Source organism: Mesocricetus auratus, unplaced genomic scaffold (genome assembly GCF_017639785.1).
Source record: "Mesocricetus auratus isolate SY011 unplaced genomic scaffold, BCM_Maur_2.0 Super-Scaffold_6730, whole genome shotgun sequence".
Taxonomy (NCBI): Eukaryota; Metazoa; Chordata; class Mammalia; order Rodentia; family Cricetidae; genus Mesocricetus; species Mesocricetus auratus.
Genome location: NW_024429184.1, coordinates 63,320,973 through 63,344,205, shown reverse-complemented (window position 1 = coordinate 63,344,205; position 23,233 = coordinate 63,320,973). Strand labels below are relative to the sequence as shown.

Here is a 23,233-nt window from a genome sequence, read left to right as displayed (position 1 = left end):
ATCAAAACAACTCTGAGATACCATCTTACACCTGTCAGAATGACTAAGATCAAAAGTACTAATGACAGCTTATGTTGGAGAGGATGTGGAGTCAGGGGAACACTCTCCACTGCTGGTGGGAGTGCAAACTTTTACAGCCGTTTTGGAAATCAATATGTCAGTTCCTCAGAAAATTGAGAATCAGTCTATCTCAAAACCCAGAATATGCACACTCACACCACAAGGACATTTGCACAGCTACGTTCATAGCAGCATTATTTGTAATAGCCAGGACCTGGAATTAACCTAGATGCCCCTCAACCAAAGAATGCATAAAGAAAATGTAGTACATTTACACAATGGAGTACTACTCAGCAGTAAAAAAAAAAAAAAAAAAAAACAATGACATCTTGAAATTTACAGGCAAATGGATGAAACTAGAAAAAGCCGACCTGAGTGAGGTAACCCAGACTTAGAAAGACAAATATAATATGTACTCACTCATAAGTGAATATTAGACATAAAGCAAGGACAACCAGGCTACAGGCCTTACAAGCCAGAAAAGCTAGGTAACAAAGAGGACCCTAAAAGCGACATACATAGATCTGCCTAGGAAGGGGAAAAAGACAAGATTTCCTGATAAATTGGGAGTGAGAGGAGCAGGAGGAGGGTGGAAAGGCAGAGGGGAGGAGGGGCAGGTAGTGGAGAAAAATGCACAGCTCAAAAACAAAAAGTAGGGAAAAAAAGGTATTTTTGCCATGAAAACAACTTAAACACCATTACCCTACCAGCCAAAATAACCTCTGGAGCCAATTCTTCTATTGTCAAAGCATCCTGGAGGAGTTCTATTTTTAATGATTTAATTTTAATTGACAGAAATTATATATGGGATACAATGTGATGTGCCCATGTATATGTAAATTGTAAAATTATTAAATAAATTATCATACCCATCAGTCCATGGTGTAATGAGAACATATAAATTTTCCTTTGTGCAATATTCAAGTATGTATTAACTGTTACCTGTAGTTACCATTATTCACAATCCATTCCTGGGCAGCTTTTCCTAACCTAGTTCCTAAAGTTTTGTGTCTCCAGTCAGATCCATAAGCAATGGAACCCTGATTTGGGTATTTATAATTCTCTGTCCTCTCCAAGGCACAGAGCCCTGTACAGTGCTGGTGTGGAATGACAACACTTGTGTAAAATGGCAATTCTTGTGCAGAGTGACAACATTAATGAGCCAGTGTTCGAAGACTCAGCTTCTGGCTTGTTTCTGGAACATTTTTTTTTTTTTGACCCAATAACAGCACAGGGAATTGCTTGGTCTAAGCCATGCGTTGGTGGCGCACACCTTTAATCCCAGCACTCGGGAGGCAGAGGCAGGCGGATCTCTGTGAGTTTGAGGCCAGCCTGGTCTACAGAGCGTGTTGGGTAAAGCCTTCCTGCCAGCCTGGTTCCAGAGCCACATCAGTCCCAAATGAACACACGGGAGGCTTTATTAATTATAAAGCTGTTGGCCATTTGCTTGATTTCTTACTGGCTATCTCTGACTTAAGTATTTACCCTATGGCGGCTACATCATGAAGAGCGAGTTCCAGGACAGCCTCCAAAACAATACAGAGAAACCAAAAAAAAAAAAAAAAAAAAAAAAAAAAAGAAAGAAAGAAAGAAAGAAAGAAATTGCTTGGTCTGAGATAATTACCCAAATAATTTTTCAAAACTAAATGATAAGTCTGGAGTGTAGCTCAGTGATGGAGAGCATTCCAGCATACATGATGCCCTGGGTTCAATCAATTTAAAAAAAGGAAAAAATAACTTAAATTTTAAAAGTTTGTCAGGTAAGAAATTAACACTATGCATGGTACCCCAGAGAAGAGGAACGAGCAAGATCTCCTGAATAGATTTGGAACATGGGAGGTGTGGCAGGAATGGGAACTGGGAAGAAAAAAGGTGGAGAAGAGGAGGAGAGAGTAGGCCATGGGGGAACAGGAAGGTTGAGTGGGGGGTAGAATAGGGGAAGAACAGGATGAGAAATACTATAATAGAGGGAGTCATAGGTTTGAAGACAGATCTGGCACCAGTGATCTAAAGGGTTGACACCAACTGGCAAGCTAAGCAATAGTGGAGAGACTACCTTAAATACCCATTCCTGATAATGAACTTGACATCTACCTTATATGCCATCCTAGAACCTTCATCCAGTGACTGCTTCCAGAGGCAAACACCCACAGCTACACACTGAACTGAACCCATGTAACCCAGTGACAGAGAGAGAGAGGAGTGATGAGCAAATGGGCAAAGAATGGGCTGGCGAAACCAGCAGAGACAGCTGATCTGAACAAGCGGGAGCTCTTGGACCCCAGACTGACAGCTGGGAGGCCAGCATGGGACTGATCCAGACCCCCTGAGTGTGAGAGTCAGTGAGGAGGCCTGGGCAACCTATGGGGTCCTGGGCAGTAGATCAGTGTTTATCCCTGGCATACAAACGGACTTTATGTGTTTATAACACAAAGAGGGATGTTCTCTCAGCCTGGACTCTTAGGGGGAGTGCCTGGACCCTGCCCTGAGTGAAATGACAGACTCTGGAGATCCCCTATGTGGAAGGAAGTGGGGATAGGGTGGGAGGCTGGGGGGATGGTGGGGGGGGCTGTGGGAGGAAGGGAGGGAGAGGAGGCATGTGAAGCAAGCTATTTAAAATTAAAGTAATAAAAAAGACAAAAAAACAGAAATTAACACTATGTAATCTCCATTTCAATCTGCATTATAGGAAGGACTCAGAGAACAAAAAAATTCTCAGTCTTTTTTAACGATTAAAAACTGTGTTCAGAGGGTAAGAAGGAACTGACTGATGACAAGGCAAAAGTCCAAGAAGAGTTTTAAAGAAGTTATTATGCTTTTAATCTCACTGTAACTTAATGAGGCACCCTCTGCTCTTGCCTAACCTGAATTGTTCTTGAATTTACTTCTTGTCTGCGAATCAAATGACAATAGGCAAGAGAGAGTACTCGAGCCATTGGAAAGCCCAGTAGACTGTGACACTGTGACAAGCACTGGCTGTGGTTTTTGTTTGTTTGTTTGTTTGTTTGTTTTGTTTTGTTTTTGGTTTATGAGATAGGGTTTCTCTGTATTGCTTCGGAGGCTATCGGTCCAGCCCGGCCTCGAACTCACAGAGATCCGCCTGCCTCTGCCTCCCGAGTGCTGGGATTAAAGGCGTGCGCCACCACCGCCCGGCCTGGCTGTGGTTTTGAAACAGAGAACTGCTGGTGACAAAGGATGGGTCTTGGTGGATGCTGCAACCAGAATGGAATCGTGCTTAGTCGCGTGCCTTCTCTCACCCTGGAGTTATAGTGCGGGCTAAAGAGGAAACAGCCTCTGTGAGCTAGCCTCATTTAGAGGAGTGTCTCCACCCTGCTGCTGGGAAGCTGCATACCCAACCTCCAGCTCACACTCAACTTCTCCCACTGGTTTTCCTCATAGAATTGTCTAGCTAGCCTCTTCCCTACCGGTACTTAAGAGACAGTCCCATCAATCTGCATCCAATTCACTTCAGCTGCAACCTGCCCTGGAGACTTGGAGAGTAAACGGTAGACATGGAGGGCCATGGGATTACCTAGACTGCTCTGGACTTGCTAGTGCAGTTGGAATAGGGACTCACACGACTGGATTCCTTCATTTAACCAAACGAAAACTGTTTATTGGAAAGAGGTTTCTGTGAGATGTGACAGCTCACATAGATAATCTCTGCGTGTAGAGGCTGAGACAGTGAGATCATGAGTTCCAGGCCATCCTAGGCTGCATAGTGAGATCAGTTTCAAAATAGATGAAATAAAATACTGAGACCATCTCTCTCTCTCTCTCTCTCTCTCTCTCTCTCTCTCTCTCTCTCTCTCTCTCTCTCTCTCACACACACACACACACACACACACACACATACACACACACACAAATATCAATGATATCATGATGGGTAAATAAAAGGTTGAGTTTCATAGTCAAACAAGCCTGGAGAAAATCATGGTCTGCGTCTCCCTCTGGGAGTCTCCCAGTGCGAGCTGACATAGGGAAGGTGACTGAAAAAGAGGGGATGCAGTGAGAACCCTGTAACACTTTCTTTAACACAGCCAGCCCCTGCTTCCTCTTCACACCTTCACATACTGAAACCTCGCATGGGGAACTAGGAAAGTATTCTAGCTTTTGAATGTACTCCCAACAACTCCTGGTTCCCTGGTCCAGCAATCACTGTTCATTGAAGGCCAGTGTAAGAGTTAGACTAAAAACAGGGGCCTCCGTTTGCTGTTAACCAACCTGACAGAAACATGATCTGTGGCTGTCACAGTGACGCCGGAAAGCAGTTTTGAGAGCAAGAGAGAGCAAACACTTTTTGACTCACAAATTACAGTAGTCCACAGCAATATATTATTTGTTAAACAATTTACAACTGTGGACACACAGCCGGTCTTTATGCCTTTCTATAGACATAGTGAAACAAACAGACAAGCAAACAGATATTTCAAGTCAATTGCTCTTTTTACAGTGTTTTTTTTTTCTGTTCATCTTTAGATAATTCAAGCTTGCTGGGTTTTAATGTAGAAATAGGAAAAGGTAGGAAACCAAGCTACGTGAAAATCTTTTATTCAAAAATATTTAATTATCCCTTATTGAAAAATTAAGCTTTCTGTAGATTGGCCATCTTTAAAATCATTAAGGAAGTTTTAGAATATGACATAACAATGTAATTCCCCCAATATCTGAGAATTAGTTTTCCCACATTACTAAGTATCATATTTACTATCAAATAAGGTTTGAGTGCTAAGTCCTGCAAGTAAACATACCTAAGACTTCTAAAAACTCAGCTGGACTAGACATAAAACATCCTAAATCAAATACATAAAACATCCCTTTAAGTGTCATGCATCTCCAGTAATTCTATCTCCAGGTTTGTGAATGGAAAATCCTGACACTGTGGAACTAACGTGGATTTGACATCATCTATTTCACAACATTTAAGATCCATTTTAACCCACAAGAAGATCAGCACTCATCTTAATGTGAATCTCACTGCTGATTTTATTTTTTTTTACCTGAGGTCCACAAAAGTCATAAATATGCAATATTGTCCCCTTTCAAAGCACAGTTAGTAAATATAACACATGAATATAACCGGAGTCTTGGGAAGCACTGCCTGGCTTTCCTCACAAGCTCGGAGGCACCAGGAGCTGGAAGCACACTTGGTGAACACTCGGTGTTGCCTGGCTTTCCTCCCCAATCACTCGGTTCAGTCTATGGACACAATGACCATGTTTCAAGGAGCCCTGTGGCAGTACCTTACCAGTGTAGATGCTGGCATTGGAAGCTGGGATACCAAACTGTGACTCGATGAACTTGGGGATGAAGGTAATGAAAGCAGTGACAATGGCACTCTCAGCTGTGTATGACAAACTCACAAAAAGGAATGTCATGTTGCTTAAGATCCTGACAGCTGCTCTTGGTAGGTCTACAAAATGACAAAAATGATACATGAATGTTATAAACAATGGATGGAAAACAAAAGAAAACTGAACTTTTTTTTTCTCATGAACTGAAAATAGTCTCCGACAACAGACAAGAAGCTCTCATGATGCTTCCCTCCTTTTTCTGTTTTGGTTTTTTTCAGAGAAGGTAGCCCCGTGTAGCCCTGACTGTCCTGGAACTTACTCTGTAGACCAGGCTGGCCTTGAACTCAGAGATCCCACTGCCTCTGCTTTCTGAGTGCTGGGATTAAAGGCGTGAGCCAGCACAGCCCACTTCTGATGACATTTGAAACCTTCCCCATTCTTAGAGTTGGGTTTTTTAATTCTCAGTCAGGATAATGAAGGAAATAGCACCTAAAATCATAACCAAACACAAATGTATTCATAAACAGCATCCAGACAATAAATTATTTGCATTTTCATTAATTAAAATACATTTTCTGTTAAGATCCTAAAGGTTCTTTAATATGAAAATTACCTGTATTCTAATCCTACATTATAATTTCCAGTCCACCCAGTTACCACTATCCTGAGAAGATGCATTTCTCTTTTTTAAATTTTGATTTATTATTTACTCTTTGTGTATATATGTAAAAGAGAGAGTTTGTTCTTGTATGTATAAGGGTATGTGGGTGCCCTAGGAAGCCAGAAAAGGGTAGTAACCCTCTGGCTTGGAGTTACTGCTGATTGTGAGTCAGGAAAAGCAGCAGGCTCTCTTTACAGTTGAGCCATCTCTTAAGTCCAAGATGCATTTCAGAGTTGGCATGTCTTTGGTCCCACACTGCAGATGCCCAAAACAGAGCAACGGGTAGGTGATGTTGATGTTGTACATCTGATCTTTCAGCCTTGTTTATAAAACAGGAAATAATCACAGCTAAAGAAACTGCAAGGAATGAGAACATCGGGTCAGGCACTTGAAGGTACTTAAAACTGAAGAACAAAAGGTCATGATATCCTAAGGTAAAAGAGCCCAGAAATGAGGCTCAGCATCTCAGGGAGGAAGACTCATCTTAGGTCTAGGCGTTTAATTAACAGAACATGCTACAGATACAACATCATTTATAATGTAAAATGTGGGATTGTTAAATGGCTATGGACGGGAAATGTTCAAACAAATTATGTGATAGCCATATAATTCAATATGAGGTGGTCGTTAAAAATGAAACAGCTGTGGGCTGAAGAGATGGCTCAGTGGTTAAGAGCATTGGCTGCTCTTCCAGAGGTTCTGAGTTCAATTCCCAGCAACCGCATGGTGGTTCACAACTATCTATAGTGGGATCTGATACCCTCTTCTGACATAAAATTATATATGCAGATGGAGTACTCATATACATAAAAGTAAATAATTATTTAAAAAACGAAACAGCTGTTTGTGCTTGCCCAAAAGAATTACAAAAAGTAAAAATGGGGTACAGGGCTAAATTTAAAAAAAGAATTACAAAAAAGTATTATATTGATAAGTAAATAAAGTTACAGAAACACACACAAATGTGTGCATATAGTCATATTTGAGTAAAAATTAAACGAGTCAAAAGAATGCATTCATAGGAGATCAAATGTTGACTTCTTAATACACTAATACTAAATTCTTAAGGACTTAACTTGCACAACCATAACAAAGGTTGAGGGGGGAATTAAACAGAGTTCTATATCCTATCAATTTCTGTATTTTTCATTTTTAAAGAATGAATGGATACACATTTGCATAATTGTTGTGCCCCATGGAGAGGATCATCTTGGAAAACACTTATGTTACAACTTAGTAAAGCCAATTCGTTATAATTAGCCAACTTTTATTAACACTATAATTCATATCCTCCCACTTACCAGAAACTAAAACTTAGGAAGTAGAAAATATTAGCTCACGTCATTTCAAAATGCAATTAAATGTAATTTTCTGAGTCTTACCTAACTTTGTGAGGTTTAAGACTTTAAGGGGAAAGCTAACATGCAGAGTTGACCTTTAATGTGGATAAACACACCAGAGAAAAACAACCAAAGCATTTCAGAGTTTTTCCTGTGAATGTTAAATTAAAATGTCACATCCAAAATTTCAAAGTTGGTAGTTGAGATTATCAATATTCAAAGATTCTAATTAAGTTTAGTAGGCATACTAAAAGGCAAAATATTGAATCTAAAACATCTGGGAAAAGAGGAAAAGTTTAAAACACAAAATGATAATATTTGTATCACACAAATATTTTAGGCTATATTCATCACCTCAAATTGGTTTTTCTTTTTATAATATATTTTTAATTATGTGTATGTGTGCGTATCTATACGTAGGTATATACACAAGTGTCCTTGGAGACCAGAGTTATCAGGATCCCTTGGAGCTGGAGTTATAGGCACTTGTTAGCACAGGTACTTGGAAGCAAATGCTAGTCCTCCGCAAGATCTGTATACTCTCACAACCCACTGAGCCATCTCTCCAGTCCCTACATTAGTTTTTCTTCTAGAGACATTTGGTTTTGTAAAACTGTCTTCTAGCATCAAGTGTAAGAAAAATATATACGAGCGTTCCCTCATTTCATTAAAAGATTAGTGTTAAAATGCATAAATACAACCAAAGTTAGTTGTTACTTTAGAAGAATCAACAAAGTTCAGACTTCCAATAAATCTTTCACCCTCCACATCCATTAACTGGGGCTTAGTTTTCTGCCAAATGCCCTGAAGGAGCCAAAGAATTTAGAGCTAAATTTTGGGATGGTGAAACTGAGTGCTTTTTTACATATAGGGACTGCACTAATAATTGCATTGAAGAGTGCTGGAAATCAGATCATTAACTGATGGAAAAGGAGTTAGAAGCATGGGAAAAAGGACCAGATAGTAAATTAGAACTGAAGGTACTCATATGAACCAATTAGATGAACAGATACATAGAAAAATGAGAAATACATTAGATGATAATAGATGGATAGATAGACAGCCAGACAGATAGGTAGATATTATAGAAAGATGGCTGATAGTTACAATAGAACAAATTGAATGGCAAGTGATATAAAACGGGTAGATAAAAGATATTATAGGATGATTGACAGGTAACAGAGGTATACATACACACAAGTGTATACATGTGTTTGGGTGCGTACATATTATTTCCTAGAATTGTTGCAAACAGAATTTTGACATAATGATACCCCTGTAAGAATGAGCCTACCCAGCACATAGTTCTTGGTTTCTAAAAGTCATTTTCTGCTCTAAGAAACCAAGAAATGTCTGACATGACCTCAGAGTTGGAAGACAGAAAGAACAAAATGAGCTCAGAAAGATCTTACTGAAGAAGAGAGTGAAAAAAATCACTTCAATGGACAGATTCCCCAACTTTGAGATTGATGGATGCTAAAAGAACTATGTGAAAACCAGACAGAAACAAGAGACATTCAATCCTCATTATTTGTACATTTCATACTGGTCAATTTAGCTATTTGCTGAAGTTTATTTGTAAGCCAAAAATTAATGTTTGAAGCAGTTTCACAACCACACAGAGAAGCAAAACCTTGAGTCATCACCCTCTCCTTTCCTAGCAGAGGTGGAGAACACATTCTGCCTTCTTGCAGCTCTGGCATAGTAAAAGTGGGTCTTTGTCACAATAGTCTGTCACAGCTTTCTCCTTATGTTTTTGTTGGCGATGAATTATAAGCATTTGGCATGATGTCTAAGTTAAAAAACCAACAGCATCCATTACATACAGACATTTAGACATAAAATGAAGTACGGATGAGCTGTTGAACACAATGTGATAGAACCAACCCCATGTATCCTCTAGAAACAGTACTTTCATGTGTATTAATTTGGTGACATCACAAAGCATAATGGCTGTTAAGAATGGGAGTTCATTGATCTAATGCAGCCTTAAAATATTCCCCATAAGGCACTTACACATAATGTATTGATTTTATTGCACTCCTACTAATTAACTTTTGGATGGAGTAACCTAGAAAAATGCAACCTCTATCCAGGTACCAAATGACTAAACTCCAGATTATTGGGCAAATCAATACTATCTGCCCAGTTAGGGAGTACCAAACATAGCATCGTTTTTGTGCTAACCCTTAAAAAGTACATAAATCAGAAGGCAGCATCAACCCCCCACAAAGGAATAGTCTATGAAGATAACTTTTGCCTTTGCTTTTGAGAAAAACTCAAGATCAGGAAGATAAGGATCTGCCCAAGGAGACCCCAAAACTAAACACATGTGATTCTGGATTGTGCCATTAGCATAAAGGGCATCTTTGGGAAGACAGGCCTGTCTTAGTGGAAATGGACCAGTGTGTATTTCTTAGTTTTGATGGCTGCCCAGTAGTCATGCAGGGCAGTGCCCTTGAGCTTAGGAAAAACACCAGGGAGTATGAGGAGTGGTCAATTGTGTCAACTTCCAGGGAATGGTAATTATTGGAGATTCAACACGGGGCACCAAGTAACTAGGGCTCTTTGTGCCTTCCTGCAGCCTTTATGTATATCCAAAACTGTTTCAAAAGCATAGCTATAATAAGCGAATTGGACAAGAAGTTGACCAATCTATGGATTTGTAACCCAGTATCTAATTCATTTTTAATGCTACAGAATTTTTTAGATTCCTTCCTTGATGCCATGTATAAGCATCACCATTATCATCATCATCATCATCATCATCATCATCATCATCATCATCAATTTTGGTTATTCAAGAAAGGGTTTCTCTGTGTAGCTTTGAAGTCTGTCCTGGAACTTGCTCTGTAAACCAGACTGGCCTCAAGTATAATGTGTTATTATACAATCAAAGATGCCATGAAGATTTTGAGAGAGAGGTGTTGAGTAATGATAATGATGATATGGTGTTCCATAATTTGATACTATAAAGTTTCTCAAGTTCAGAACTGACAAGACAACCCAACAGGTAAAGAAAGGTGTGTACTACCTAGCCAAATTCAGTGTTAAGGAGAAGCCAACACTGAAACCAGGAGATACCATCTGTGTTATATAGAAGTAATGTAGGGAGAAAATTGTAATGCAAAACTGAAGAGAGTGTAATGTAAAGTTGACAGTACATAAAAAACACTTGTGTCCAGGCCTGGTGGTATATGTCTTGAGTCCCAGGACTCAGGAGACAGAGACAAGTGGATCTCTATAAATTTGAGGTCAGCCTGATCTACATATTGAGGTCCAGGGAAGGCAGGCCTATATGGTGAGACTGGTTTTGTTTTGTTTTTGTTTTCTGTTAGGAGGAGGAGGGGGAGGAGGAGGAGGAGGCAGAGGAGGAGAACAAGAAGAAGAAGAAAGAAAACACTTGTAAAAGACATCATGTTAATGGTATTGGCAGGTCCTTTGCTCCTTCCAGACAGATGCCAATGGCAGTTCGGCTTGTCCCACATATCTAGATAAATAGATCAATTAGATTCTCCTCACAACAGGGATAAGCTGCAATGAGTCTGATGGGTTCTTCTCAATGGTCTCACAAATCTTTAGTCAAAGTTTTAGGAAATCTGAGATCTGCAGTATGAGGGGGTTCTTATAGAAATTGATGAGGAACATTATTTATGAGAAACTGAATAGCCCCAGTGCAGGTGGGACTACAACTGGTTCTTCTCTGAATCCTTGTAGACAACAGACATTGGCATGCTTGTTGTGGCCCAACCATCAGGCAAGCATACTCCAGCACACTCCATCACATATGAATGTTTTAAACAAGACTATGATGTAAAACATGTGTTTGAAAGTACCAAGCCTCAAATGACAGGCACTTGCAGCAAAGAAAAAGGGTACAGTCATGTTTCCAAAGGAAATATATATACTGAGAGCTTATTCTTAGTGAAAAATATATCCCTTTGTCAAGAGAACTATGAACATTTATTGAACTAAATATCTCATACACCCTATTCCTGCTGAAGCCACAGTGGTTTTTATCACGTGCCTATTGGAAGCACTAAAACATCCATAGAGTGTATTTTATTCATTAGTATTCTTTGTTACATCGCAATAGCAATGCATACTAAAAATAATATCTGTGTATGAGAAAATGAAATGAATACCACAGGTGCACCATTTCCTTGTGGAGAATGGATCAGTTCAGAGAGCATGAGTGGTAAGGGGAAGGGGTCCCTGGCACAGACAATGGAACACATTGAGCGCTAAGAAGGCCTGGTCCATAATCATCCGAATGACAGATCTTTAAAGCCAAATAAACCCAGCAATTTCTATGCTAATCTACAAAATAAATTTTAAAAAGTCAGAAAAAAGACTTTAAAAATCCATAGCAGATTTAGATCACATAATTAAAAAGTTCGTTAACAAATAATTAAAATGCTATTAAGGGAATACAGTATTTTGTTTATATAGCACATAAATGGGGAGAGGTCTTTTGTAAGCTTCAGCTGTAAGTGACTGAGCAAGTGCCTCCTTATGCAGCAGCCCTGGGATTTTGATATGCCGGCCAGCATCTCTAGACAATCCATAATTTAATTTGACTTTTTTTTCAAAATTCAAATTCATGAGTATGAATGCTAATTACTCAATGCTAGTTTTTGCATATTTTAACCTTCCCTTCACATTCTGGTGTTTTTTGTTTGGTTGGTTGGTTTTATTTTTGTTGTTGTTGCAAGAAAACTCTTTCCCTGTGATCTGCTTGTGTGTTTGTCTCCTGCTGCTGATATTCAGCTTCCAGGCCAACATTCCGCTATCACATTTGTTTCTAAAAGTGAATATAACCCATCAATTTTATTCTTTCAATGTCTTTTTAAAACTTCACTTTGCCAAAGAAATCCCATTAACATCTCTGATCTAGCTTCTGCCCTCACTCCTATTTCTGCCTCCTGGCCAAACCTTCTGGCATCCATGCCTAAGGGCTCTGCAAGATGTGACAACCCGTGTTTTCAATGGGCATTGGCCTCTCTGTTGCCATTCAGTGTCTCTGTGCATTAAAATCACATTAAAGCAGCTTTGTTGAGTATCTCTTAATGAACTCTCCTGGTTCTCTCTTTGACAAGTACCAGATGTATGACATATTCCCCTTATTTCAAATTCACTTATCATTAATGTACTTTTAAATCCATAGGTGAGTCAAAAAAAAAAACTGGTGGAGACACCAGCCAGAATCTGAGTTATCTTGCAGTATGAGACAAGTTATTATCCTTATTTCCTATACACTATACTTGAAACCAATGACCCAACAGGATCCCCCAAAATAAGACCCCAGAAAAGTATTCTAAATCCCAAGCCCCCCAAGGCAATGTGCACAGCATCCCCTGAATTACATTGCAGTCACCTTCCAGCCTATCAGCAGTATCCCCGAGCCACTCAACTGTAGGCGAGTGGACAGAAATGGAAATGTCAGGCTCCAAAGGCACCAGTAAGGATCCACAGGCCGTGGCATGCCCGTGCTTGCTTAGACTTAGCACTGGTGAGCATTGTCTTCCATCTTTCTGAATGGAGACTCCTCCAATGAGTAACACCACAGTCAGTTTGCCCAGGGAATAAAATGCAGAGTTCTCATTCCTAGGGACTTTTTGCCAGGCCTATTGTCACCTGCCTTTTAGCTCGTCATTCATATGTGCAAATAAAAAAGGGGTGGCCTGCCACAAGGAAGTGAAGGTAAATCAGAAATGAAAGAAAGAATTAGAAATAAAGAAAAGTGAGAACAGAGCATGAAAAACAGGGAATTAAACATGGCCATAAAACTGAGTTTCCTGGTCAGCAAGGTAAAAAATTCTCCATCATCACTACCACCACCATCGTCATCAGCAACAGCAACAACAACAGCACTCTAATTTCCAAATGGAAAGCAAAGCTTTTCCCATTGCTACACAGTAGGAAGCAGTGGGTCTTTATGTAATCCTTAGTCCTCAGCATCAGTGAGACCCAGATGGTTGTTTAAGACGCTAAGGTCCAGATTCCTTAAATAAGGAATTCCAGAGATTTCCTGGGATGCTAACAGAAGCTAAATTTGAGTACTATGGTGCTGAAGAAGGACTTATGAAAAGGTCACTGATAAATCAGCCTTGGACAATTATTAGGAATCAAGTAACGGCCTTCAGTTAAAAGTACAAGACCTAAAACCACTGTGCAGCCCAGTGAAGCTCACACAGAAGAGGGCCATAGTGGAAACCTTGGCTTGACATTCTAACACTCTACTTTCTTTGCAACACTTAGCAAAGACCACACACACTACAACTGGGTAGTTTCTGGAAATTTCAATTGAATTTCATCCTTCTGCCTCTCTCTCTGCTAATCCTTGTGTCTGTTATCCAAACTTGAGACCCTAGTACATCTGTCTGCCTGTCTATCTGATGGTCAGTCATCACTGTCAGCATGACTGATTTAGACTTAACCTAGAAGACACACCAAAAACTTGTCCACAACGCTGTTTTCAGAGAGGTTGAACTTGAGATGACCCATGCTGAATGAAGAAGGGCCATTCCATGGGCTGAGGAAAGAGAAACAGAGGCAGAAAAAGGGAGGGGAGATGGGGCAAAGACAAGTATGGTGTGAATCTTCATTCATCCCTCTGTTTCCTGACTGCATGTGTCATATGACCAGCTGCCTCACATGGCTACTGCTATGCCCTCTCCACCATAACAAATGGCAGCCCTCCAAACGACGAGTCAAAATTAAGCCTTTTTTTCCTTCAAGTTGCTTCTTGTCAGATATTTCATCACAGCCATGAAAAAAGTAGCTGACACACCATTGTTCCCATGTCAGAGGTCACATCCTACAGAAGTGACCTTCCTTCTTTCCTCTCATTCAACAATTCACTCAAGTGTTCAGAGGGTTATTTTAAAAGTGTGTGTGTGCGTGTGTGCATTCATGCGTGCACGCACATGTGTTGCTGAGGATAAATATGCTAAGCAAACAATCTACTACTGAGCTACGTTCTCATCCCTGAAAACAGCTTTCATCCTACAACCCCATACTAGAATGAACATTTGATTATCAGTGGCTTTATGAAGCAGAGTTCAAAACAAACATGTAAAGTGTAAGAATAGCTCTGGGCTTGCTTAGTCTAAACCACTTGTTACTAATGATGAACTTGATGGCTATGTGGAGGTCCCATATTTTATTGTCTTCTTACCATCTGTTACATAGCCATGGCTTTTGGGAACTACCGAATGCCATTTAAATTATGTGTTGATATATTATAAGAAATTATAGAGATCCACTTTGATGAGTCTGAATGATTTCATATCTTAAAATAAATGCTAAGTTGAACAATAATTCATTCATTAAATATTCACTGAGTTCCACTTGGCGGGGTTACTCAGCAATGTATGTGATGAGGGGGGAAAATCCTTGCGTTGGTGGAGTTGGCTTTCTCAGTGGGGAGACAGCAAAGTAAAGGTATAAGGAAGTCCTAGTTATCCCTGAGTTGTGGTGGGCTCTGCATCTGTGATCTTAACCAAATGCAGATTAAAAATAACAGAAAATTTTCATCTGCCCTGAGAATGTGGGGACTTTTCTTCTCATGCTTCATAAACGAAGCTCTGCAGCCTTATGTTGTAAAGAGTGTTAGCAGAAATCTAGAGATCACCCAAAGTCTACAAGAGGCTTTCAAAACCTATGGATAAACACTGTGTCTTTCTATGTAAGAGTCTTGAGTGTTCCTGAAGCCAGTCTCCCAGTTACCAAAGGAAACGTATGCATGATGAGAGTTGAAGGGGAAATAAAGGAGTGTGGGAGCTCAGTGGCATTAAAAGGGAGGTTGGAGAAGCACACTGAAGCAAATGAGGGCCTGTGGAGAGGAGCATTCCTAGAATAGGAAGGCCATACCGGGACCAGCGATGAGCCTGACGTGCTTGAAGCATGTTTTGTAAATGAAACTGAAAGGAGGTGGGAGGGAAGACGTAACCATGGTGAGATCCACAAAGTCCTCTGGGGCAGGTGGCTTTCTTACGAGTGTGATAGAAGCAGGCAGAAGCTGTGAGCTGAGGAGTTACCTTTACCAGGTTCCTCTGGAAGCTGCATGAAAATCACCTAAGCAGGTGGGGGAGAGGCCGGAGCAAGTGTACCAAGCCGTCTTTCCCCCGTGTTCTGGACAAAGCTCACTGTTCTCTGTCCACAGATCCTTGGGCCCCTCCTTCCACCCCACTCCTTTACCTATCTGGCCTCCCTCCAGGAATGTTTTTGGCAGCTTCCTGGGAGGGAGGAATTCTAAGAAAGTCTGGAATGCCTGTAGGCATGTACTCCACAATATGACCACCACACACACACACACACACACACACACACACACTCCTCGCCAGCCTTACCATCCACATGTCTACCACATATGCTCAGTGTGCCAAGCACAAGAAACCTGTCTGGCATTTCCAAACACGTCTATGCTCTGCTCTCCATTCTCCACCTGGGTTGCTCCCGTCTCCACAGGGTTCAGGTGGCCTGCTCTGGGTCATCCTGATTCTTTCATGAAATGTTTAGTCTCCTGCCCTCCGTCAGTCCCATCCTCTCTTTATGGTTCTTTTGTGGTGCTGGGGTTTAAATCCAGAGACTCGTGCATGTTAGGCAGGCATCCCACTGCTGGGGTGCATCCTATCCTTCCTGTGGTTCACAATGTACCCCCTTTGTGCTTCTCCCCCAGAGAACTCTGAAGAACACAGCTCACTCACTTCATAGCGGCCACAACCAAGTCTGAAGCTTTCTCTGGGCCTGTCTGTCCTCACCCCTATCCTACTGCACACCCCCAGCACCGGCTCTGAGTGTGCACTGCACACTTGAATCTACAGATTCTGGGCATTCAAACTCAGGTCCTTGTGCTTGCACAGCAGACACTCTACGCACTGAGGCATCTCCCCAGACACTAACAGTATCCTTTAATGACCAAAATTATTAGTAGTAAGAATCTGTAACTTTCAATGATTCTTTTAAAATCAACTCATCACCTCAAAAGAACTTTTTGATTTGGCTATATTTATAAACACATTGCACACCAACACAGACAAAATTCTAGCCAAAAGAAGTTGTATTTATGTTAAATTAATAATGCCAAACAAGACTAAAAGTGGGTTATATAGGAAAATAAACAACCACCATTTTTTTCTATACAGAAAAACGCTGTGTTAAATGGGGAAGGCTTTAAAATTTTAGGCTTCAAACCACAGGAAAATTGATCCACTTAAATATTTTAAGTGTTTATTTCTGTTAAGATTTTGATGGAATCAATGTTAATCTCTTTGTGGAAAGACAATGCAGATACACTGAAAATTTGACTTTCCTCTTTGTGGTGTTTTACAACAGCCTCATTGTACATAATTTATAACACTCTAGAAACATGAGTCAGATTTTTCCAATATCGGTATCAAAATGGGGAAGCAGAAATTAGAAAGTACGGTGGATTTTCTTCAAGCATCCTCAGCAAGAGAGCTTCTAAAAGGGCACCATGCTTGCCAGTGCCCTTGTAGTCCCATATACCTGAGAGGCTTAAGCAAGAGGGTCACTTGAACCTACTGGTTCAAAGCCAGCTTGGGTGACACAGCAAGCCCCTGCTTGCAAATAAAGCAAGCACACGAGGCACCATTCTGCAAAGTCCAAATCATTTTCTTTTTAAGGGAGTACAAATCGATGGCTAAGCTATTTAGCTCCTCTTTAAAGGAGCTGGTATTGATGGACACAAAAAATAAAATAAAGGAAAACCTGCTCCAGAAGAGAGAGTGTGGGACTCAGACACAGAAGTAATTCAGAATGAAATCTTGACTGTGTGTAACGCAGAGTCTCAGCTCTATAGGGTGAGACATGCCAAGCCTGAAGACCTCCACCATGAGCCTCAGCTCTGTAGAGAAGTCATTCCAAGCCTGAGTTCAGACCCAGGGGTTTCCTTTGTCCTTCTTAAAGCTAGATTAAATATTAGAATGCCACTTCCAATATTTGTCATAAATACTCTAAGGAATATGGGTGTGTACAAGATAAATGAGTTGATTTATATACTCTAATTAAATATCCATTATCAATATCAATTAATATTAGTTAAGGCATTTTTAGCAGGAGATTTTCAGTACATCCCATTAAAACAGTGTTTCTGTTTAACAAGATAGTAAACTAGGTTGGGTGTGCTGGCATGTGCCCATAATCTGAACATTCAAAGGTTGAGTCAAAAGGATGAGAGGACCAAGGCCAGTTTTAGTTATCTAATTAGTTTAAGGCCAGCGTGGGCTACATGAGACTCTGTCTTGAACTTCCAATCTACAACCAGCTGGAGAATTCATTTTGCACAAGTAGAATAAGGAATTAGCAGAGTGTCCCATCTAGGAGATTTACACAAAAGTGGGAACATTCACCACAACCCAGAAAGGAGAATTCTCATGAGCAAGAAAATCAGAGTGGAAACTGATTTCATGAAGCAACTATAAAACATGTTCAGGCTCTGTGGACAAGAAACTAACTTAAGAAGTGCATGTAAGGTTCCATAAATAAATCTTAAATTCCAGAATGGATTCTTCTCATTTTGATAAGATGGTAGAACCCTTAGCAATGGACATTTTACAAAGCACTGGGTGGAGAACATGGCAGAGATCCATGAAAAGAAAGGGCAGCTTAAGTATCTAGAAAGAGCCTTGGGGACTGGATAAATGGCTCAGCCATTAAGAAGTACTTTCTGCTCTTGCAGAGGACCTGGGTTTGCTTCCCAGTACCCACAGAGCAGCTCACAGTAGCCTGTTATTTCAGTTGCAGGGGATCTGACGCCATCTTCTGTCCTCTACAGGCACCAGGCAGGCAAGCGATGTACAGACATGCAAGTAGGCAAACACGTAAAATATTAAGAACAGGTCTTTAGAAAGAACAAGAGTAATAATTTGAATTTTTTATCAATACCCCCTTTGACTGTTCAATTAACATATTTCATGTTGAAGTATACAAAGTAAAAAGACCTCTGACCACACCTTCCTCTCTTCCCCTGAGTCTGCTTTGTATTCCCCCAAATGAAAACTCTAAATATATTGTTATGTCTTAAATTATTTAACAGCAGCTTTGCCTCAATTCACTTATAAAACCAATTGTGGGGTCTGGAGAGATGACTCAGTGGTTGCAGAGGCCCCAAGTTCATTTCCCAGCAACAACATCAGGCATCTCATACCACTTGTAACTTGAATTCCAGGAGACCAGTGACCTCTGCTGTACTCCAAAGTTATATGTACCCAAGTAGGTGTGAACACCTGCATGCACAAGTACTTGAAATCTTGCACTAGCCAGTGTGCACACAAACACACCACAATCATCATCACTGTCATCCTAATCATACCATCATAATCACCATCATCACCATCAACATCATCATCACCGTCATCATCCTCACCATCATCACTACCACCACCATCATCACAACCATCATCATAATCACCATCATCACCATCAACATCACCATCATCATAATCACCATGATCATCACCACCATCATCATCACCACCACCATCATCATCCTCAACATCATCACCACCACCACCATCATCATCCTCACCAGCATCACCATCACCACCATCATCACAACCATCATCATAATCATCATCATCACTATCGTAATCATCTTCATCATCATCACCATCATTATGGTCCACAATACAGCTGTGGAAATGATGTGTTGATCTACATGGGAAGAGCTCACACCACATGAGCATGAAGAGAAGTCCTGTGTGTTACTGAAGTATCGGGAGCTATTCTAGCAGCTACAAAAGAACACACTATCACAAAGTCAAGGGGAGGAAGAAGACCATATCTACAACTTAAATGAAGAGAAATAGTATTTTCCAAATATTGGTGCTATCTTTTAACAAGTAATCTTTAGCAATGTTTCAGTCTACCATCCTTCTTAGTCTGTAGTGCCAACTCTATGGCCTATTGGTAACTTCCTCCTATTCCTTTGTCTCAGTGTATGCATAGTCAAAGTGTCACAGTTACTTTATCATGAGCATCTAATAAACATCATGCTCTATAACTCATATAAAAATTAACTCAGAAAATTCAGGAAATGAGACTGGAAATAATTAATTGACACTGTAGGTTCCCTTAAACAAGGGGACTTATTGTCATTAAATAGATAAAAGATTGCTTACTTAGGAGCAACTTAAGATGTTCAGATTTTAGATTATTTAATCTATATTTGTGAACTCTATAATAATATTGTTAATCAATTATAATTATGTTATTATTATTTCTACTATCAGCATTTCATTTTTGAGACAGGGTCACACATGTAGCTCTGGCTGGCCTGGAACTCCCTATGTACACCATGCTAGCTTCAAATTCACAAAAATCTGCCTGTCTCTGCCTCTGCCTCACAAAAATCTGCCCCTAGCCCTTCCCCTGCCTCCTAAGTGCTGGTATTAAAGGTGTGCTAAACTCATCATTTTTAAGAGAAATGAAAATAGAAAAACAGGACAGTCCATCCCACAGACATCCTTCTTCCAGGACAGCCTCACAAGGACAATTGGTACAGCTACCAAGGAAAATTATCTTTTAATGGAGTTTCACAGTTGCATAAGGCTATCCCCATAATACCATACTGCTCCCCTAAAACAAGCCACCCTTTACACAATGCAGCCACAGTGTTAGTAAGCAGACAACAGCAATTGCAGTGAATGCTACATCTAGATACAGCTATATTCATGACCTGAAGCAATGATTTTCAAACTCCCTGCAGGATGGGCCATTTCTTACATTGTTTAGTCTGTTATCTACTAGCAATTTTGTAAAACACATTCAAACGAATTGTTGGAAATTTGTTTTGGAGTTTAATTTTTTATTTTTTCACTACTAGTGTGTATAAGCGGATCTGATGTGTCTGCATGAATGTCAGGCTTGTGTCAGCACATGTGTGTTAAGGTCAGAGGACATGCCTTGGAAGTGTTTCTCTTCTCCCACCATGGGATCCAGAAATGGAACCCTGGTCTTCAGGCTATCCATCCTTTTAAAGACATGAAAAATAAAAGCCTAACTTTTTATAACTATTGTCAAATTCAACAGATAAAATTATTCCCTTAAATGTCTTTTTTAAAGTTAGCTTACAAGTAACAAGTTTCATTGTAGCTTTTTCTATACATGTATGTCGTTTTGTTTTGTTCTTATTTATCCCTCTTTTTGACTGCCACTCTGTATCACTGCCTCCCATCTCCATTCAAAGAGGCCACTCTCTCAAATTTCTAAAGTGACATTTGCAGCATTTCTCTCAAATCTATCCAGTAAGAAGCAAACATCTGTGAGGGACACTGGTGTGGGGCCACACAGTTCCAATTTCAGGGCCCTGTTGAGCATCAAACTCAAGGCCTCCGGTACTGCCCTCTACCATCGAGCCATACCTAAATGGTAGAGACATGCGTGTATTTATTTAAGAGACATATTTACCTCTGACATTCTTTCCGAAGCCCATTGAAGAAACTTTTTTGTTCACTTGTTCACTCGTGTTCGATTTCTCCTTGATGACATCATCATCACTAACGACATCAGCAGAAAATTTTTTCTTTTTCTTTTTCTTGTGTCGAGGCGGAAGCTTTTTTGGAAAAGTAAACATTGGGAATATCACAAGAAACATGGCAATGGCACAAAGGAGGAATCCACTCCACCTAAAAAATGGGGAAATGTGAGTAGTATTTATGGCTTCAGGTTGGAAGTAAGAACAGATCATCAAAATAGATTTCTCATGATAAACCTGAAAAGAAATCATTTTAAGATTGAACAAACTGAGAAAATAAATGTAATTTGAATGGGAAAATGCATAATTGTTCTAGGACTATAGTGACTATTATATCCAGCAACTTGATTAGAATGTCACTCAAGAAACCCGAGTACAGACTAGGTCTTCTAACATGGTTAGTTTTACTACAGTGCACACTTCATAACAAGGTTTGTTTTATTTTGCTTTGTGTGCGCCCCAGTCTCATGTAGCCCCAACTGGCCTCAACTGATTATTATTTCAGGGTGACCCTGACTATTTCACCTTCCTTCCTCTACGTCCCGATGCTGCGATGACAGGCATGAGCCACCACACCTGGATACAATAAATTCCTAGAAAACCAACAGACTACCTCACAGGCTTCGAGGAGCAACATACTTAAAAGAAATAAAATAGCTCTTGTCAAGTGTGGGGTTTTTTTGTCCATTTTGTGATGGGGATTGAAGCTACACCCTAACTTTATGTCCAGTGTAATTCTAATTACTAATGGGGCTTAAATATTTTTCCAAGTACCTAACAATGTATGGCTCGCCCCCACTTATCCAGTCCCACAGTATTTAACAAATATGATGGACATCAAGACATTAAGAGTTGATCTTTGTCATGACGAACTTAAAACTACTGCCAGCCAAAGATAAACACCCTCCAAGAAGTGCAAGAAGGTAGACAGCTGAGCGATGGATCTTATTTTGTAGTTTGTGTTCCAGAAAGCTTCCTAGGAACTGTATTATACCAGCCTAGTACCTGGGTCGGTTAGGTATTCAATAGTTTTGCCCAATACATAAATTGAAAGAAATAGGTTTAAAATGGGTGGCAGGTATCAATGTTGGGGAACATAGCTAGGTCAGTGTGGTTCCTTCAGAGTCTGGCTGCGTATGAGCCCTCATTAGTCACACGCCCCCCTCACCCTCTGGAACTGGAATCCCCAAGCTGCTTCATCATCGAAGCTTCCCATCCTCCCTCCTTGAGAGGGCAGGCAGAGGAGTCGGGATATTCATGGGCTGCAGTTTAGACACACCCAGATTTAGATCCTACCTTCACCACTTACTAACTCTGAGATATTGGGGAATTATTTTACTTCTCCTAGCTGAATTTCTCACCTGGAAAATGGGATAAAAAATGCTTCTGAGAGTCCTAAAATTTGAATAAGATAATGCTTATAGTAGACCTAATGAAACACCCGCTCCAAATCAGCAGCTAATGTGCAGTACCTACTTTGGTTTTGTGTTTAACATAGATCTGCACTCAGACTAGACTTTCAACTGTCACCAAGCCTGTGATTATGTCGAATTTCATGCAGTCATTCAAGATACACTCTTTTTTATATTTTTAAGATGTTTATTTAATACAAGTGTACTTGGCACATTACATGTGTGGAGGTCAGAGGACATTTTTGTGGAATTGATTCTCTTGTCAACCTTTACATGGGTTCTGGGGAGTGAACTCAGGTAACCAGTCTCACACAACAAGCACCTTATCCACTGAGTTATTTTTCCAATCCTTGAGATGCACCCCAATATCCCAGAAGAAGGGAAGAGTTACAGCAAGCAAATAAAAATGGGACAGCGTGGGGTCAATTCAAAGCAAAACAAACCAGCTCATATTCCTCAATAGCATCAAGAAATAACCATGTGAAACACAACATAATGACAGCCACTGAACCACTGCTGAAGAGGACTCTGGGAGAAACCATGACAGGACAATGTGCAGTATATGTTGGAAAAAGATGCCTCAATAATACTCAAGACTGAAAGGTTCAAGTATCTAAATCCCTTTCATGAACCATTACTCATGCCAATCATAGGTAGGCAGTAGACTGACAAATAGCTCCCCACCCATCAGTTCCTTAACCCAGCACGCCACACAGAGGCTTTATACAAGTAATTCAATTCCCCGATTATTAATTTCCTGACCTATAAAATGGGCATGATGTTAAAGGCACATTTGATTGTTAAAGACTTAAATGAGTGTGTGTGTGTGTGTGTGTGTGTGTGTGTGTGTGTAAAGCTTCTAGTACAATGCTTGACACACAGTGTCTAATAAATGCCAGCATAATTTCACCCACCCATACCTCCTTCAGCCTCTAATGAAAACTTATCTTTAGTGCTAGGCA

The 23,233-nt window shown here is 40.3% G+C and overlaps 1 protein-coding gene across 2 annotated transcripts in view; it reads right to left on the bottom strand.

The window, feature by feature from the left end:
• Nucleotides 1–23,233, bottom strand: part of Slco5a1 (solute carrier organic anion transporter family member 5A1) — a 152,438-nt gene that overhangs the window by 60,742 nt on the left and 68,463 nt on the right. The window contains exons 4-5 of one of the 2 annotated variants that reach the window (XM_005066758.4): nucleotides 20,793–21,010; nucleotides 5,312–5,476 (exon numbers count right to left, since the gene is read on the bottom strand). In XM_005066758.4, coding sequence (XP_005066815.1) covers nucleotides 5,312–5,476; nucleotides 20,793–21,010 — 383 coding nt within the window. The remainder of the gene's footprint in view (nucleotides 1–5,311; nucleotides 5,477–20,792; nucleotides 21,011–23,233) is intronic. The other variant, XM_040741432.1, reaches the window with a different exon arrangement.